Source organism: Petaurus breviceps, unplaced genomic scaffold, assembly GCF_028583685.1.
Source record: "Petaurus breviceps papuanus isolate PSGF00001 unplaced genomic scaffold, PetGlider_PUasm1.0 90639, whole genome shotgun sequence".
Lineage (NCBI taxonomy): Eukaryota > Metazoa > Chordata > Mammalia > Diprotodontia > Petauridae > Petaurus > Petaurus breviceps.
The window spans coordinates 3311954-3332708 of record NW_027187296.1 but is presented as its reverse complement, the minus strand read 5'-3'; the positions used below and the strand labels follow the sequence as shown (position 1 = coordinate 3332708).

Here is a 20755-nt window from a genome sequence, read left to right as displayed (position 1 = left end):
CCTTGTGGCTCTAAATCTGTAATCACATTATTCTATGAAATTTTCCATATTCAAAAGGTGTCTCTAAGAAATAAACTTATAGCCTTACTCTTATGGGATATTTATGTAGAAATAAAATTTTACTCTTTTCCTGGAAGAAAAAAATGATTTTCTTACCATACTTGAGTTTCTTTACTGTGTCTGAACTTTTTGCATAGAGAATTATGATACTAGGTTGCAATATATAAATAGCCTTTTTACCCTCTTTTGTTTTCTATAGCAAAATATCTAAACAAAGAGCTTTTATGTAAGTCCAGGGCATTTAAATCACTAAAGCAGCATTGGGGGATGGATGGTAGGGCTCTATTTCTAGCCCTGGCATAATTTTAAAGGCATCTGAGCAGTCACCAAAGAGTTTGTCCAATAAAATATTAAAAATTAAACACAAGAGATTACCTTGCAAAATTAATCTGAAATAAATGAAAAGAAAATGCATAAAGCAAACATTTGAGGTATTTGTGCTAGTCTACTCAACCTATTTCATTAGTCCTATCGCTTAAGCAGGGACAGAGGTAGGGTTAGAATTCTGGACAATGATTCCCTTTCTGAGAACAGTGTAATCTTTTGGACAGGAAAAACTGTATGTGGGGTGTGTGTGTGTATGTGTGTGTGTTTTGGGGTAAAGGGGAGTCACTTTTTTAACAAGGAAGTCAGTTTCAGGGGTGGGGGCTGGCCATCCCAGGAACATTGGCCAAGGGACTAGGTGTGATCCAATATATTTCTTTTTACTTTAAAGCCTAGAAATTTTAGACTTTCCAATCTTGATTTTACTGTTGAAAACAAAGACCTTGGGTAAGATCATATAACCAGCTTACGTGAAAGGAATAAAACCAAATCAAACTCCCCCTTGAGCATCTCTCCAGGAAGTTTGCATCCATTCACAAGTAAACACTCTTGATGTCTATCTATCCCTCTGTTAAATTTACTGTCACAATAGTAGCTGAAGAGATCAATGAAAGGAATATAACTAAAATAACAATTGTTTTGTTTTCTCTGACAGCTGACTTATAAAATAACTTGTTATAACCCCCCCACACACACACTTTTATCCCCCTCCCCCACTCCTTTCTCTTTCCCTTGACTGTTTCTGTGGTATTTCAGGTGGAGAGAAGTAATTTTTTTTTAATACAATCCAAAACCCCCAACAGCCCCAAATATGACCCAGACAGTAATTCAGGTTAATTGCTATGGATTTTGTATATAGTAGTGTGGGGGGCACTATTTTACAAATAGGGATCAGAAAACAACCTCACATCACAGGGAATTAACCAAGTAAATGGTGCTAAACCGGTTACTCTGCGGTGGTGACTGAGAAGCCCAGCTTTCATTTCCAAGGGGAGTCTCCTTTTGGGGGGAAGTTGTCTGGCGCCACAAAAGGAATTAGGCTATGATTTGAGCAAAGACCCGAAGGCTATTAAGTTTATTTTAAGAATGTGTTGCCAGAGATCTAATAAATTTGTTTGTAGCTGCAGGCAGTGCATGCATGAAATCTTGCTGAGCCAGGTGGTTGGTTGTATATGCATGAATGTTAGGTTGGTTGCTTTTTTTTTTCTTCCCTGAAATAGGTAGAGGGTGTGGATCTTTCTAATTAACTTAATTCAATTCTAGATAAAATGGGTGTTATTTCAACAGACTCCTCGCACTGTGTTCTTTCATTTCTTTTTTTAATATATCTACATCTACATATTTTTGGTGGGGATAAAATTATAATAGAAAATACATGAGTAATATTAACGAAGGAAACAAAAAGAAATGCATAACATTGTGTGTGGGGGGGGAGGGGGCTTAGTTTATTTTTTTTCCCTCTGAAATCTTAGAGACACTATGGGAAGGGGAAGCTTCCAGTAAATACCCTGAGGAAGGATACAAGAAAGGGTTACTACCAATTACATTCTCTTTTACAATAGGAATTCCAATAAATTGAAGAAGACAGAAACAAATACACAAGTTTTTGTGCACACATTTAAAGTGTTAGCCTTTAGACACAGACATACACACACACATGCAAACATAAAGATATTATATCTAAGTATATATTATATATGTACTACCTACATTATATGTATCACCTAGGTACTATTTAAACATATATAATAGCTATTGAATTTTTTTTAGTGAAGTAGTTTATATATATATAAACATATATATATATCTTACATATATATAATAGCTAGTATTTATATAGCTTTTAAGGTTTGCAAAGTACTTTACATATATACCAATTTATTCTCACAACAACCCTGGGAGGTAAGTGCTATTATTACCCCCACTTTTACAGATGAGGAAACTGAAGCAGACAGAGGTCAAGTGACTTGTCCAGGGTCACATAGCTAGGAAGTGTCTGAGGCAGAATTTGAACTCACATCTTCCTGAATTCAGACCCAGTGTTCTATATCCACTGAACCAACTAAATGTCATCTAATTCAACTTTGTCATTTTATAGGTGAGAAATTTTATATTTACTCTGCCTATATGATACATGATACGTCACCTATTGAGATATAAACTCTTGTAAGGCAGGAACCATTCCATTTTAACTTTGTTTCCCAACTAATTGGCACAGTTCCTGCCCGTGACAGTCTCTCAATAAATGCTTGATTGATTGATTGTCCTGTGTCATGAGCTTGGTAGTGTGTGTGTGTGTGTTTGTGTATGTGTGTTGGGGTGAAAGGGAGTCACTGATCCCAGATTCAGGCACATGTTCTCTGATTCCAAGAATAGGATTCCCTTTCCTAGACTACACTGCCTAAATTAAATGTGTCATTGTTTTGATGATATTAAGAATTAAATCACTTCCCCATAGAAAAGCATGTGCATGATAAAATATGTAATATATATAATGCAGTAAATACTAACATATTTCTATAGCACTTTAGAGTTTGTAAAGTATGTTTCTCATGAAAACCTTGAAAGGTAGGTAAGGAACATAGTATCATTTTCCTTTTGCAAGTGAAATTTTGTGAGACATTAAGTGACTTCCCCAGGGTCACAGCTAGTCTATGAACCCAGGTATCCTTACTTCTACTATATCCATGAAGTGCATGTGTGTACAGACACACACACACATTTATTCAAAAACAGATTTGGGCATCTTTTTATTTCTAGGATAGTGCTTTGGAATCCCTGATACATGGGAATGATCGGATCTTACAGAATATGGATCATGAAATAATGCCTTTATTGATGCTGTGGTTTTGAAAATGCACCATTGACTGTATAAATCTTTCATCAAATTGGCAGCCATTTATTAAGGGCCTGCTATGTGCCAGGAACCTTGCTAAGTGCTAAGGATACAAAAAGAGGCAAAGGACATCCTTGCCCAAAAAAATGCTTACAATTTTGTGGGAAAAGAAAACCTGAAAACAACTATATCTAAACAAGATTCATGCGGGATAAGTTGGGGACCGTCAACAGAGAGGAGGTATAAGCATTCAGAGGGATAAGGAAGGGTTTCTTGCAGAAGGTGGGATTTTAATCAAGACTTTTACAGGCAAGGAAAATAGTATAATTGCTGGGTTGGGAGATAGAGTGTTTTATCTCAAAGGGCTATAGAATGAGGAAAGTATTCCATCAATGTTACTCTCCTTCTGGGTGTATGTGTGTCTACTCTTCTTAGCATTTGTCTTTCTCCATCTTTGTATTTGTCTCAGCCTCTGTAGGAATATGGTTTGCGTGGCAGGGGAAATTCTCTTTCCAGTATAGTAACACAGAATGTATCTTCTTTAGGCCTTAGTAGATAGTTTTCATGAATTGCTATGGCTAAGACATGTATGACCTTATGGCCAACCTGGTAAGAAGTTTATCCTACCAGGGATGGGAAACTGCAACCTTAAGGCCCCCTGTGGCCCTCTAGGTCTTCAAGTGTGGCCCTTTGACTGAATCTAAACTTCACAGAACAAATCCTCTGTGAAGTTTGGATTCAGGCAGAGGGCCACACTTGAGGATGTAGAGGGTCACATGTGACCTCAAGGCCACAGGTTCCTGACCCCTGCCAGTTAAGGATGATAATTAGATAGGCATTTCATGGTCTCTCACTAGTCCTGGTGTCTTTTCATCTGCCAGGACCTGAACTACACTGACTTAGCCTTGGAGAATTCCAGAATCATTTACAAATAATTCCTGAGGCATCAAACTAGAACTTTAGTGCAGGCCATTTATATTAAGGTTAGGGCAAAATTTAGTTTCCAGCTTTAACTTCATTCCGAACATCATCAAGCTCTGGATTTCCCACAATTTATGTTTTACTTTATCAGAGGGAATCAGGAACTTGTATATTTCAACTAGTTGTTGATGACTGAAGGCCTGTTTTCCAGAAAGTCCCTTTTAGAAATTCAATGGGCACCCTGGAATTACCCTCAATCAAGCACAAGCCAGAGTTGTCACACCAGTTTTGTGTTTAAGAAGCGTGCCTCATCTTCTAAGGAATCAGACAAGGCTGTGTTTTTAGGGAGGTTTAATTGGAGGTTGTGATTCTTTGTTGTTCTGAAAAGGTATTGAGTTCCCATGGCCTATATGAAGAAGTCATTAGACCAGCTGGAAAAGTTCAAAAGAGGTCTTTTCATCAAAATTTCTGTGGCTTTTTAGTGATAGTGTTTGGGGATAAAGCATTTGGGAGTGTGGCTTTCAGCTGTCGGGCACCTGTTGTGTGGATTTATGACATTGGTTAAGTACTTTAATTTGTTTCAAATGAGATTTGGTGAGTAGCTTATAATACATCACATTCTGTCCATCCTAGAAAGGCCTTCTAATGGATCATATATCATTCAGGGTTAAATTTGCTTTTGTTTCTATCTTCTTAGACCAAACAAGGGGAGAATATCTGTTGAAAAATTCTGCCTATTGAGGATTTTAAATCTCTGCAGTCCGGCGATGAACCTGCAGACAGGAAGGTTCCAAAGTTCACCTCCAGACTCTCACATTGACTAACTGTGGAATCATGGTCCTGTCACTTTTCTGGGTTTCATTTTCTTCATGTCTAAGGAAATAACACCTATCTCACAGTGTTGTTGGGAGAATCAAATGAGATGACACTTTCACACCATAAAGCTCTATATAAATGTTGACTATTATTTATTAGCGGCTATGTTTTAAAATGTGCCTATGGATATATCATTCACATATACATATGTATATATATATAATGCATGTATATATTCACAGTCTACTGATAAATTAGAAAATTTGTCATAGTTAATATACCACACCTCAAAGGTAAACAGTCATAGTAGATGAAAATAGAATTCCCAAAATATACATGTCAAACCAATGTAAGTTTTGAGTAAATAAGATTTTTCATAGATATCAAGGACAGTTTATGTTTTGACTAGTATGTAATCAGAATTAATTCTGCATAGAATCAAAGTTCATACTCTAGATTTAAACAAAGGATTGATGACTTCATCAGTATTTCCTACACCAATTCAGAGATGCCTTTCTAGATGGTCTTAGTAAGTTGTTGCTGAAAAAAAAAATCATCAGTTAATGTAGGAGACCAGGTAATGAAGCATATTTCATTCCCTATGGCAGTGAGGTGGTAGACAATTAGGAGAGAATATTGTGTACAATATCAGATATAGTCTTTGTATTAGATGTTCAAATAAACAAATTTTATTATGAAAGGATTCATTTGGGTGGAGTGTGAAAATGCCTATGATTTAGTAACAAGAAGACCAGCTTTTGCTTAAATTTTATGCAGGATAAATATATTGTGGCATAATATCATATAAATACATATTATAATGTGACCTGAAATACAATAATGTGTAATATGCTTTGGTGATGAATATCAAGAATTTAGTTAAGCTGTGATCAGGGAATAGGCTTGTATCAAAAGCCTTTCTGAATTGTATATATTTTATATATGATTATATCATTATATCATGCTATTTGCCCCCAAAGAATGTAAGTTCCCTTGGGGAAGAAACTTTAATATTTGCTCTTGTATTCTCAGTCCCAAGCACAGTGTCTAGTACATGGTATGCAATTAATAAATATATTTCCCAGCATCTATTAAAAGGTCTGAGAACTACTAAGCATCTCTATGCCATGATATAAAGCACTAAAATGGAACTCACTGGTTGTCTAGTTAAATGCTATCAATTCATCTTGTGTATACCTTGGTTGATCAGTTGTTTGCATATTGTCTCCCCATCTGTAGCAACAAGCACCCCAAGCGTCCTCAGGGTGGCTGCCAACACAGGTTCTTAGATCTGCTTTGATAAAGGAAATCAACTCAAAATGGGTTAACAAGCTTACTTTTATCAGTCAAATATATATCGTTTACCTAGTTCAGGGGAAAAAGATCAGCACCCTGAACTTCACAATATACAGACAGAATTATCAAGACAGAAAAACAGATCAAGTAGACAGTTTCCAAACTGTCCAGCCATTACATCCATACCAAATCAACATCTGGGTTTTTCAAAGCCAGGGGACTCTCAACAACGGCTTCCCAGAATCTCATCAAATAACAGAGCACTTCTCAAAGTGAGCCCCAAAACAAAGCTACACATAGGGGCTTATATAGCCTTCTCCTGGCTCAGAGAATGTAACAATGCTCTGGACCCACTGGCCAATCAAAAAGTATCTACTGAAAAACAAGCCTCCCACCCCAGGCTCCAGGTGCACTTTAGCCTAGGGGCAGGGAAGATCTTTAAATTTGCATTTCCATTACACCATCCTCCACCCAATTAGACTATAAGTACCTTTAAAACTAGGAATTTTTTTTGCCTTTCTTTGTAATCCTTAACACTTAGCACAATGCTTGGCACATAGTAGGCTCTTAACAAATACTTGTCTAACTGTAAAAGTTCCAGATGTGATGTTTGTATTAACTTTGCACAGTTATAATCAATGGCCAATAGTAGGACCTCAATGAGTAGTGTTGTTTCCTGAAGTTAACTTTTTTCTAGAGTGTGTTTTAGAATGGCATACTTTAAAACCCAAGCAGGCTGGTAACCAGTGCTTGGTATTTTATTTCATTGACTCAGAAGCCACATTCACATACATAGTACAATCCTAATGATCGGATAGACCCCCAGAACTCTCAGTCTTCAAGAACACAGTCATGAATCTGGAACTATGTCAAATTAAAAAAAAAAAACTCTCACCAATTAAGAAAACGGCTGTTATAAAAGTCCAATCTATATTTTTTTTTATTAGGAAATGAATTGAGTATTATCTGGATTTCTCTGGAAATGTTCATATCTCCACAGGTTACTACTATGTATAGGTTGCCAGAACCATTAAAGAAAAGTAATTGTAGGATACTATTAGTCATAAAAAATAGCAACAATGTTGAGATGTACAGGTTAATAATAAGGAGAGACTCAGAAAAAGTAATAATAAGGAGAGACTCAGAAAAAGTATCTATTTGGTCCCAGACTTGTGATTTTCTTGACATAGAGAGCTAACGATCCAGAAACTCCCTCTACCATTGCAGATAGATGACTTTTCGGCAATTTACGATCTTAGAAAACTGAGAATGACTCATCAAGGATCAGAAGATCATAGGGTCACACAGTCATTATGGGTCAGAGATGGGACTTGAACATAGGACATTTTGATTCTAAGCATGTAGTGAGCACTTAATAAATGTGCCATCTCTCATTTGGTAAGCTCATTTGCTCCCATGGATACAATTTTCATCTCCAAGCAGATGATATAAAAATCTATTATATGTGTCTAGTTTCAATCTCTTTCCTAAATTCTAATCCTACCTTATCACCTACCTATTGGACATTTCCAACTGAATGTCCCATAGCTATCTCTAACCCTACTCACTGTATCAGAGTGCCATTTATCAAAATAAATTCCAGCTAGAAAATTAAAGTCTGGGGGCCCTTAGGTCAGGAGCAATGAATACCAGGTATGCCAAGAGCCACAAAGACATTACTTCTCATTGCATAGCACATTAACTGATGCTCATCATGTCACCATCAGTTATCAATAAAAGACTTAAATTACTTTAAATTATTCAGTATGTTTTGTTTGCTAAGACAAGAAAGAATAATATAATAGGAAGACTTTGCAGATATTTTGCAATAAGATACAGACACTAGCTTTTAAATCTAATCTTTACTGCCAATCCTTTTGTTTAATCTTCAGGTCACTTTAGGAGTTTCCTCTTTCATATTTGTGTTACAGATACTCATCTAGGATGTTAATTAAGGAGGGGGAAGGTCATTGATTTATGTTCTGGGGAATATTTACATAACTGCTGGGGTTTTGATTGAAACCTGAATGAGGGAAAAGTATTGTGGGCAACAGATAACATAATTAACTTAAAGAAATTTGGTTGAGTGCAATCTTCTGGTCCCCGTGAGTGATAGCTCTTGAATGCCTAAATCTGGCCTGTTGTTATGTTAGCAGGTCAGGCAGAATGTCAGCTTCTCTTGTCTAAACCTAAATATATATGGTTTAGAGTCCACTGTGCACTGGGGCTGCCACTCTCCCCTTAACATCACCAAGTGAAACAGCCCCCTGGACCTAGACCCCAAACCATGTGGGAGCTGGAAAGTGGGAGGTGTGCCATTCTAGGGGGAAAAATAAGAATAAGGACACAGTACCAGTAAGTCTAAGAAAGGCTAAGAGAAATTATAACTAGGAAAGAAAACAAAAACATACACTTTTATATAGGTTTATAAAGTATGATTGAAATACTTCCTATCTGCCTTATTCCTAACTTTATGGACTTCAGAATCATCCCTTCTCTACTGTGGGCTCATTCTGGTTATTTTAGGTTTTCTAACCTGGGAATAACCTACCAGTACTACTCAATATTCCTCCACAAGGCCTGCCCCTTTTTCCCTTGGCAAGTTTCTCTTGGAATCTCATTTAATGGAAGGGCCCAGGCCAGCCTGCCTTCTTCTCCTTCTGATCCTGTAACTGACTTTCTAGACTTCAAAACTAGTTCCTCAAACTAGGTCCCTTCCTCTTCCTTCTGATCCTTTTGTGTGTTGTATTCCACTGTTAGAATGGAAGCTCCTTGAGGGCATGTAACGACTTTCTTTTTGTTTATATATTTGTATTCCTAGTGTTTAGCATAATTTCTGACACATGCTAAGTGCTTCATAAATCTTCCTTCTTATTATAAGTATTATTTTTTCTCTGTTTTGCCCATAGTCACATAGCTAGTAAGTGTTAGCAATGTGATTTGAATTCATATCTCCCAACTCCAAATCTTGGGTACTTGGCATTATACCACAAATATCCTGTGTGCTAGAGATAAGAAAATTACAAAGCATATTAGTGCCTTACAAAAAAATGTCCATAGTCATAGTTGGTGAGTTTTAGAATCAGGTTAATAGAATAATAGATTTAGAGTCAGAAGGGACCCTCAGAGTCATCTACTTCATCCCCCTTGTTTTACAGGTGAGGGATATGAGGCTCTGAAAGGTTGTGATTCTTCAGTTCATAATAGGAAGTAAGTGGAAAAGTCAGCATTTGAACTCAGACTCTCTGATGCCAAATCATTTTATACTTGAAAACCAGGGCTTTGACATTAAAATTAATTTAAAATAATAAAATTACAAAGAAAAAAGGCTTTCCACCTACAAGATTGGTTGGGGGTGGGGGGGGTATTAATGTGTTGGATGACAGCACAATATAATGGAAAGAGCAGTTGATTTAGAAACAGAGGACCTGGGTTAGAATCTTATCTCTGCCACATCCTACCTATGTCATTTCTGGGAAGTCGATATCCTCTATGGACCTTTTTCCTTGTCTGTAAAATAAGAATATCAGACCGGATAAACTCTAAGGTTAGAGAGGTATGAAACAACCTAACAGGCATGTTCAATGAAGGGAAACCTCTTATCCTCAGCTTGCTGTTACTATTGTTCAATTGTGTTGAACTCTTTGTGACCCTGTGGACCACATTGTCCATGGAATTTTCTTAGCAAGAATCCTGAGTGATTTGCAATTTCCTTTGCTAGGGAATTAAAAGCAAACAGACATTAATTGACTTGCTGAAGGTCATATAGATAGTTAAGTACCCAAGGCTGGATTTGAATTCAAGTCTTCCTAACTCCAGGTTCAGAGCTCAGCCATCTAGCTGCCTCTATTCTTAGATAACCTCCTTTAAAAAGACATGTAGATTCAGCATGCTCACATTCTCTCACCCTCCTCTTCGAAACCTCTTCACTCTGAATTCTGACCTCATCACTGAAATGAAGCTGCCCTCTCCAAAGTTATCAAATAATCCCTTAATTGTAAAATCTAAAAAGCTTTTTCTCGATCCTTGTCTGTGTTGACCTCTTTGCAGCATAACACTGCCATTCAATTTCACCCTTATCTATCCCCTACCCTCTAGATTTTCAGGACTCTCATCTTTCTAATTTTCTGACTGCTCATTCTCAGCTTCCTTTGCTAGACCTTCATCTGTGTCATGCTTGAGAACTAAAGGTGCCCCCAATGCTTTGACCTCTGCCCTTTTCTCATTTATTTTTTACTCTCATTTGGTGATCCCATCAGCTCCCATGGGGGCAGTCTTCATCTCTAGGCAGATGATATTGAGATCTACTGCACATAACCAGCCCTAGTCTCTCATCTCAGTTTCAACTCTACATTATCAACTGACTATTGGACATTTCAAACTGCATGTCCTGTCAGTACCTCTTAACTCTATGTCTTCATGTACCTTCCAATCCACTTGTACTGATTAACTTGCTGCTCCTCACAAATGAGCACCCCCCATCTCCCATCTCTATGCATTGCTTTCCTCCCATGCTCTCCCGCCTCACCTCTGCCTCTTAGCATCCCTGGCTTCCTTCAAGATTCGGTTCAAGCATCACTTTCTACAAGAAAGCATTCCTGGTCTCTTCAGCTGCTACTACCTTCCCTTCCAATCTTATCTTCCCTCTACAAGGCATGTATTTCATGTGTACCTATTTATGTAAGTTGTCTCCATTCCTACTACCACCACCACTCCCTTAAAAGTTTAGCTTTTTGAAGGCAGAAACTGTTTTAGCTTTTCGTTTTTTGCTGTTCTTGGTTTATTTTTTTCCAGTCCAAAGTGCTTAATGTAGTGTCTGGTATGAATGCTTAACAAATGCTTTTTAAGTGGATTGGAAGGGGGAAATGTGAGTTAAGAAGGAAAGGGAAATAAAATTAAGCAGTTGTGGACCTCATTGTAAGCAGCTTTAAAGCCATACAGATGTGTCTAGACTTGATTTTATAGGTTAAGAGGGTAACCTTATAGATTTTTAAGCGGAAAAAAATGACAAGATGAAAACAAGAGTTCAAGGAATATTGCTTGACAGTGGTATGGAAGAGGCAATGGATCCAATAAATGGAGTTATGGAGGCTTGCTAGAGAACTCAGTAATTAATTCAGTCATAAGAGGATAAGGGTAATTAAAGAATAATTTTAACAAATTCAAATTCAACAAGTTTGGTAAAGTGGATACTATGTGTAGAGCATGGTGTTATAGTAGATAGAGAACTGGCCCTAAATGAAGTAAGACTGCAGGTTCAAATCCAGCCTCAGACACTTGCTAGCTGTGTGACTCTGAGCAAGATATCTAACTACTGACTGCCTCAGTTCCCTAAAACATAAAATGAGGATCATAATCGGTACCTCTCAGGTTGTTGTGAGGATAAAAGAAATAATATTTGTGAAGTGTTTAGCATTGTGCCTAGTACAGAGTAGGTGCTTAAAAAATGCTTTTTTCCTCCTTGACTCCCCAAAGAGCATATGGTCTAGTTAGAGGTAAATACAAATATAATACAAACTAACACAAAGTAGGGCAAGATAAATGAATAAAGTAGGTACGAAAAGAAGCATTTTGTGAGGTAGAAGCAAGGAAAAATTATTTCTGACTGGTGGGAATTAGGAAAATTGACCTTGGAGTTGGACTTTGAAGAATGGTTAAATTCTTTCATTTTTATCCACACTGTGCTTATTTCTTCGGTTTCTGTTTTGATTTTCTTGTGGTTAGTTGTGAGGTAAATTGAATATTTCTGTCCCATAAATGTGATTTCTTGTCTAGAACGAGCTGATTGCAATTTCAGACTATAGGGACACCAAAAGGGAAAGGAGAGTTGAAAACACTTCTCCCAACTCTATCCATTTTTTAGCCCCATTTCAGAAAGATGTTACCTGCCACAACATAATTCTTAACCACATTCACCTTTCTCTGAAAGAGTTGGGACACATCAAAGGAAGTCAAAATGAGGAGCACTGTGAGGGGAGTGTGATCATCTGATAACCATTTTTCCTTTCTTTTACCAAGCATAGTACCTTTCACATTAGAGAGATCACACACATTTTCTTTTCTTCTATTAGATGGACAGCTCTGTTTTGCTAGAAAGGTGGGGAAAAGAAAGCTTTATCCTCCCCCCACCAGCACAGCAGAAGAATCGAAACCTTTGTGTGCCCAAAGATACAGAGTGTAAAGCATTGAGAAGAGATATTTTTAAATGGCTTAATTAAAGTCAGCTAAAGTACACCTCAGAAGAATTCAATTAACCCAAAACAATTTTCAAAAAAAAATGTTTAAGTTTTGTTGTTTTTTTAAGAAGTCATAAATGGTCTCTTCAATCAGTAATAGAGCAAAACTTGCTCTTCAGCAGCCTCTTGTGGGGAATTAAGGATTCCCAGCAATGTTGTGCCTTACCTGGCATGCCACAGCCAAGGCTAACTCATGGGTGAAGGTGAGTTAGGGTATGTCTGTTTTGTGATGTCAGATTAGAATTCTTCTGGTACTTACTTTCCTTGATTCCTCTCCCAACTCCCATCTGTCTTTGCTTCTTTCCTTCCCATCTTTCCCGCTCTCTTTCTCTCCTCTTTACCTATCTATCCCTCCTTTCCTTTAACATATATAGTTTAAAGTTTTTATTATACCTTCAGAAAAGAAAGAGAAAATAAACATGCTGTCCTTTGGAAAAACAAAACAAAGGGATTAAAATTCCAACTCTGTAGCACTTTACTGCTGTTCAAATATGATAGGCACTTTTTTTAGGGCAGATCTGTAATTTCTTCTATGTAGTAAACTGCCTGTGATGAAATTCCCTCTGTCAATGTAGATCAGAAACCATTCTTCAATTTAAACTGTTAGGGAGTTGCCTGGGACACTGAGAGGTTAAGTACCTTGCCCAGGGTCCCAAAGCCCATGTGTGTCACATGCAGGACTTGAGTCCTGTTTTATTAACTCTGAGGACAGCTGTCTAGCAGCTACACCAGGCATGTGTTTACCTGAGGAGTTTCCAGCCCCAGCACAGGTGTTGCATGACTGTCCATCATCAGTTTGAAAGAAATTTGAAGGTCTTTATTTCTATAAGATCCTAGATGTTTCAACAAACACACACACACACACACACACATTTTGTTGTTCAGTTGTGTTCAACTCTTTGTGACCCCATGGACATTATTGTTGATTTTATTGGCTTTATTTTATTTTCTTGTGGTTAGTTGTGAAGTTAAATGACTTGCCCAGCGTCCCTCCAGGCTCAACACTCTATATTTAAATATGAGCACATATATGTATATTCATATATTTTTCATTTTTAAGTAATTCAAATGAAATACACAAAGAAAACTTCCTGTGAAGTGAAAACATTTCATTTATATTTCCCATCTGATCAACAATTGGAAAGGCAACAAAAGAACTAATTATTCCAGTGGGCACCAGAAGTTCTCTTCCTCCAGTTCCCCCCTCCCCCAAGAGATCTAAATTATATTCTTGGTGGTATTTGCATTTGTAGCAATGGAAATATTAAGTATATGCTTTGATAATTATGTTGACTATAAACACAGTAGAGAAAAATTAATACTTATTCATTTAATCTATAATTATTATTATAAAACTGGCTATGGAGCTGGAAAGTAATTGACAGCATACTACATATGCCCTGACTGTACTAAATTCATTCCATTTCCATCCTGCTCTGGGGCACTGGCCCCTTTTACTGATATATAACCTAGGTAACTACAACTTTCTCCATTCCCTATAACAATGTGAAATGTACTTCTTTTTAAATTTTTTAATTTATCTTAAATTTAAGTACTAAAACAAATATAGCAGTTTTTTCTGAGCTGTCCATCTTTGCTTCCTGGTGAGTCTTCTTTTGTTCTCTGATGCGTACTTTCTACTATGTTCTTTTTCATCTGTCCTCCCCCCAAATGACATGTGTCTGTGTGTGTTTCTGTGTGTATATGTATAAATGTATATATGTGTATGTCCCACACATGTATACATATGTACATATGCATACATATATACACATACATACATATGTTTACATGTACAACAAATATATTTAGATATCTATAATCACACCCATATATAGACATATACACTCATATGCATCTATGTAATACCATACTATACTTGTTTGTCCTATGTTTCTCTGAGGGAAAATAATGTCTTCCTTCCTTCAATAGGTCCAAATCTTTCCATATTTTTCTAAATCTACCAGTTCATAATTTCCTATATTCCACAGCAATATTCCAACCTTATACTGTCCAGTTATTTTAAATAATCTAAAACAATACTTATTAATATGGCTGACATATATTATAATTTCCCTATTTTTATCTTTTGAATAAATCTATTTTATCTTTAACTTGTCTGAGATCATGATTACTGCCCCTGCTTCTTTTTGGAATGCACTTCTGCATGGTGATGCTTGGTCATAATGTTCCAAGATCAAACAAAACAAAGAAAACCATTGAAGAATTAAATAATTATTAATAACAAAAACATAAAGATTTATTCCTCACTCATCCATCAATTTGCAGAATAGTTACATTACTAAATTGTTTCCATTACTCCAATATCTTTTTATTATCACATCATTTTCTATTGATTTTCAATAAAAATTGACAATTTGTTCCACTGGAAAAAATGTTAGTCTCCAAATGTAAATAATTCATATAGATGAAAGTAGCAATTTCTTTTAAAATGTATGTGTACACATATATATATGAAAGTAGTAATAATACTTAAAATATCAAGAGTTACTACTGTTATTTTTATTTATATCCAAGGAAAAAATGATAATGATTATTTCACTCCACCAATCACGCAGATTGAAAAAATGCCCCAGCTTCTCTTCTCTCTTTTTCTTATCAGAAGAACATGAAATTCTCCTTGTTTTTTTTTTACAGATGCTACCATTTTAGCATAATGTGTTAATCTGCTAGTTTTTTTTTTTAGAAATTCACACATAGAGCTCAGATGAAGTGTGGGGGAGATTAAAAGACACAATAAAACATGACCTGTCTGTGGATTATCAAATAGCATTTACTGGCTCACCCAGTGGTAAATGAAGTTATAGGGGACTGTATATACAAAAACATATGACTAAGAAAATTGAAGAATTCTGTAAGGCAAGGTAATCAGAAACTGGATAGCAAGTTATTACAGTTATTTTTACATTCTGAAAGCTTAAAACTATATTAAGTTGCTTTGTAAAGAGATATTACATGTAATTTGTATCTTGTGCCAAATTGTGGTGATTCTTAGAGTATGCTTAATGTGTTTAAAATCTAAGGAATGTATAGACAGAAAAAGGATGCCATTTTGATTTTAATATTCTACCTTCCAGGAGGAAATAAGTTAACAAATCAATATTTTCATCTGAATTGGGCATGGATCTCCTTGGAAAAAGAGTACTATCTAGTCAATGAAGACTTCAAGTTTCTGGATATTGTCCTCAAACGAAGAGGTTACTTGGGAGAAACATCTTTTGTCAGTAAGTTGATTTGATTCTTCCATTCTATTTCCTGTTGAAGATGTATATTTTCTTTCCTGGTATGGGAATCTCAATGGAATTTCCTAATGTTTTTCTAAATCTTAGCAATATATAATATCAACCAAATTCTTAAACTGCAAATGAGTATTTGTCTGCAGATTTATTCTAAGGATTCAATGCTATGGCTTGTCTTGAAAAGTACTGCCCATGAATAGCTCTGAACATGGCTGCTTCCAGCCAAGTTTCTGTGGCCAATAACTTTTAGTCTTCCCCAACCCTTGAGGCAGAGAGAGAGGGAGAGAGAGAGAGAGACAGAGAGAGAGAGAGACAAAGAGAGGGAGAGAGACAGAGACAGAGAAAGAGAGAGTTGATGTGTAGATGAGTGTGTGTGGATATTTATGTATATATATATGTGTGTGTATGTATATATATATGTGTGTGTATATATGTGTATATATATATGTGTGTGTGTGTGTGTATATATGTGTGTGTACACACACACATATATACACACACACACACACACCCTGCTCTCAGGTATGTATGAGCTGGAGAAAGTTGCCACAATGGAGGGTGTTCTTTTTGCTTTTTGGAGGACAATTGGGGTTAAGTGACTTGCCCAAGGTCACACAGCTAGTAAGTGTTAAGTGTCTGAGGTCGGATTTGAACTCAGGTCCTCCTGACTCCAGGGCCGGTTCACTGCACCACCTAGCTGCCCAGAGGGTGTTCTTAATAACAAGGTCTGCTTAGCATGAAATATTTAGTATCCTTCTCTTCTGCCCATTTAAAAAAATAATTTTTTTCTTTAAAAAAAAAAACCATGAGCAGACTCTCCCACAGATGGGCGATGGGGCACAGGACAGGGGTCAGGGAAGGCCTTACATGCAGCAGGTGCCTAATAAATCTTGAATAAAAAAAACCCAACCATAATAAGCATTTTTAATATTAAAAACAAAAAAAATTACCTACAGAGAAATAGAGAAAGCTGTTTGCCTTGTACCTTTCCCACAATTGTTGCTGCTAATTGTGTGCATCTCTTGTTCAGTTCTTGTCCAAGGGATACATCAATTAGGTTTTATTTTAATTTCTCTTCCCTTCCCTTCCCCCCACCCAACCTTGTTTGCTTTTTTTTCTTTTTGTTTTGTGTTTTGTTTTGTTTTGTGTTTCTGTTTTTTGTTTAGTTTTTTTGTGCTTTCCTCCTGCAATTCTGTATTGGGTCCTTTCTTGCGTGGTCAGATTGACAGTTGACTTATAAGGGTATTTGCTACATACAGTTTAAGCATTGTGACTGCCAATAAACTTCAATGGTTTCTACTAAAAAAAAAAGAAAGGAAAAGTACTGCCAATGAAACTTATAATGAGGGCTTCAAGTATCAGGATGCTTCTTACTCTGGATATTTTTTTGTAGTCAGGTGTTATTTTGAGTGTGTAGCCCTAGGGCAGAAACAAAAGACAGGGGACATCAGAAACCTGTTCCTAAAATACATCCCTCATACAATACTCTGCTTTCAAGTGGCCCTCAGAAAAATACTTCAGTAATGGAAATCTGTTTCTACATATAGACTTGTAAACAAAACGAAATAAATGGTTCAGATATATTAGATGGTAGGGGCAGTGTGCTTCCTCTGTGTTTAACATCTAGAGAGCTTTAGGATGTAGCTATGTAATTAAACTGTTGAAATAGTTGTATGAAATCTATGTGAACATTCCTTTGATAATGAACAAACAAAAAAACCATTCAGTGGTAACTCATTAAGCATATAGGAGGAACTTCCTGTCATGGGTTGCACTTGAATGCTCAGGTGAGCCCTTACAAGTTCCAGAGAAATAGAGCACACTAGACAAAGGAAATGTTCTGTGTGCTTTTAAAGTCATCACTCACAGTGCTGTTGTAGAACCTTGCATAGTTATCATGCTTTGCTTCCTAGTCATCTCTTCCATTAAAAAAAATACATAGCAAAACCAAAGCTAATTGGAAGAGACACTCTTCTTCCATCAAATTGTGTTTGATTGCATGCAACTATAAAAAGAAAAAAAAGACACATGTATGGCTTTAGATAGTAGTGTGGTGGTCCACAGATCACAGGGCCATAACTTTAAAAGTAGAAAGGACCCTTGAGTTCATCCAGACCAAAAATATCAAACACATGGCTCATGGGCCCCTGACTCAGATTTTTTTTTAATTGGGAAATATTTGACAAAATAAATATAAATATAATAGAACATAAATCATTTTAATATGTGGTTTTATAACTTAGTAGGCAACCCTCAGGGATTCTCATGTATAGTTTAGTGGCCCTGTTTCTATTTAACACCAGTGATCTAGTTCAAGCCGCTCATTTTTTAGATGGGGAAAGTAAAGCCAGAAAGATGAAGGGAATTACCCTTAGGTCCCTCAAGCAATATAGTTATCCCTTCTACATTGGTGGGGAGAGGGTGTTATGGGCATGGTGTGACCACTATCTGAAAGATAGTAAATATTTTGGCCCTCTCTTTGTACCAGAAAAGAAATCCAAATTATTACTAAATTAAAAGATAAAATATGTTGATATTATACAATACCATACATATATTTTGTTTATTTCTTAATATCTAAACTTTTTCTGTGTCTGCTGGCCTTCACTTGTCATCTGCAACTTCAGCAAAACTCCTCCAAAATTCCCATCTATTCTTATGCCAACCAACAATATATTGAAACCACAATGGGGAAAGTTGCAATGTAGAAGGGATAATTGTAAGTGGAAAAAATAGAATTCAATCAACAATCACTCAACAAACATTCAGATGCATGTTCTTTAATTCAGTCAGTTAATAAATATTTATTAAATATCTACAGAGTTCTCATGCTGATGACACAATTGTGTGCCTGTGAAACCTACACAGTCTATCAGTGCCATGTCAGTAAACTTAACCCCTCCCCCTTGAATTATCTCAGGAAGATCCTGAAAGTCACCTGGCAAGATAAGGTACCAGACACCGAGATGCTCTCTTGAGCTGAACTGCCAAAAATTCAACTTTACTGCAGACAGCACAGCTCTGATGGACTGACCACACAGCCCAAATGCCAAACTCATGCTTAGTCAAAAAACTGTTTTATGGAAAACACATAAGATAAACCATTACATGGTGGTCAGAAGAAGTGGTATAAGGACACTTTCAAGGTATCTCTGAAGAACTTTAACATTGACTGTGATTTTGGGGAAACACTGGAACATGGCTGTCCATCGTGGCATGCCCACATGAATAAAGGTGCTGTTCTCCATGATCAAAGCAGATTCGTAGAAACGCAAAGGAAACATGAGTTGTGCAAATCCAGAACCACTTCTCTAAATGTTCTGATGGACCACTTTTTTGTGCCCAGTCTGAGTCAGTGCCTTCCAAACTCCTATTGTAACATCAATGGTCTTCTTCATAAACAAAGGACAAACAACATCATTAAGCACCTATCAAATGCCAGGTATATAAAAGGATGGTAAAAGACAATCTCTGCTTTCCTGGAGCAATGAGGAAATTATGCATATAACTGTACAAACAAGCTATATGAAGGATAAATTGGAAATAATTAACAGAGGGAAGGCACTAGAATTAAAGGGGAATGAAAAAGGTTTTCTGTATAAGGTGAGATTTTAGCTGGAACTTGAAGAAAGCCCGGGAAATCAGGAGACAGATATGCTGCCTCCAAATCCATTTTGAATGATGATGAAGAAATGGCAGTGACATTCAAGACTCCTTCCTGATCTCAAGCTATGATCCTACAATCAGCTATAACTTGTTTTTGTACCCACATTAAATTGTAAAGATATCTTTCAGCAAGGTGAATAAGAGCCCAATTATATAAATAATAACTAGCTCGCATATTGGGACAGGTAGGTGGATAAGGCACTGGACCTGAAGTCAGGAAGGCTCATCTGAGTTCAAATCTGACCTCAGATACTTACTAGCAGTGTGACACTGGGCAACACACTTAACCCTGCTTGCCTCAGTTTCCTCATCTGTAAAACAAGCTGGAGAAGGAAATGGCAAACCATTCCAGAATCTTTGCCAAGAAAACCCCAAAAATGAAGTCATGAAGAGTCAGACACAGTGGAACAATTGAACAACAATAATAATAGCCTTAAAAAGCTCAGATTTAATAAACTGATGCATGTCATACGATGACTTGATAGAATTTTCAGACTCCTTTTAGATGACAACATAATCACACATGATTTTTAGATCTCTTTCCTGACTGTGATCACAAAATGACACAGCAATAACACATCAGGACAGTTCATTTTTCACACTTTGATAAGATCCAAGTCTGGTTTTATCTGAACTTTGTGCCTGGAGAAGAAAGGGAAGAGTGGCCTAAAAACAAATCTCTTTAGCAGCACTTAGAATGTTTGCCTCTGTTTGCATGTTGTGTGTTTTCTCAGAAAGAGCAGCTATCTTTACTTTATCAGTCACAACATGACGAAGTAATGTTTAATCAATAAAGTCAACAGCTGCAAAATATTCTCAGTAAATGCTCTTTCAAGACATTGTCTTTGGTTCACTCTGACCTAATGCTTTCCTTTGAGTTGAATATTAAAACAATGAGTAGTTTCATGCTGTATCTGGTTGCTTTATGTTTGTTCTTGTGTGATTATGTGGCTTTCATTTGGAACAAAGCATTTTTTTCCCCAATAGAAATGGATGTCATCAGCAGCAAAGATACAACACTCTACCACTGTTAAGTGGTTAACCTCACAGAGTTACTAAATAACCTGAGGTGATATAAAGTTGGAAACCTCTCTTCGTGGCCCACACCTTGTCAGTCAGAGCAAACAGGAATCGAATTTTTCCTGCCAGGGCTAGGGAGTGGAGCTCAGACATACGAGTGACCCTTTAGTCTTCAGAACCTCAAAGAGCTTCCTTTCTCTCTGTGTGTCATTCACACCCTTATGTATGCTTTAAATCTCATCTCCTTAATCAAAACTTTCTAGGGAAAAAAAAAAACACCACCACCTTTTTTCTTATCACTAAGCCCTATGCAGCCTACT

The 20755-nt window shown here is 36.7% G+C and overlaps 1 protein-coding gene across 1 annotated transcript in view; it reads left to right on the top strand.

Moving 5' to 3' along the window:
• The window catches only part of FREM2 (FRAS1 related extracellular matrix 2), a 221278-nt gene that overhangs the window by 83690 nt on the left and 116833 nt on the right, over window positions 1-20755 (top strand). Inside the window, exon 3 of the mRNA XM_069064632.1 lies at window positions 15588-15734. Coding sequence (XP_068920733.1) covers window positions 15588-15734 — 147 coding nt within the window. The remainder of the gene's footprint in view (window positions 1-15587; window positions 15735-20755) is intronic.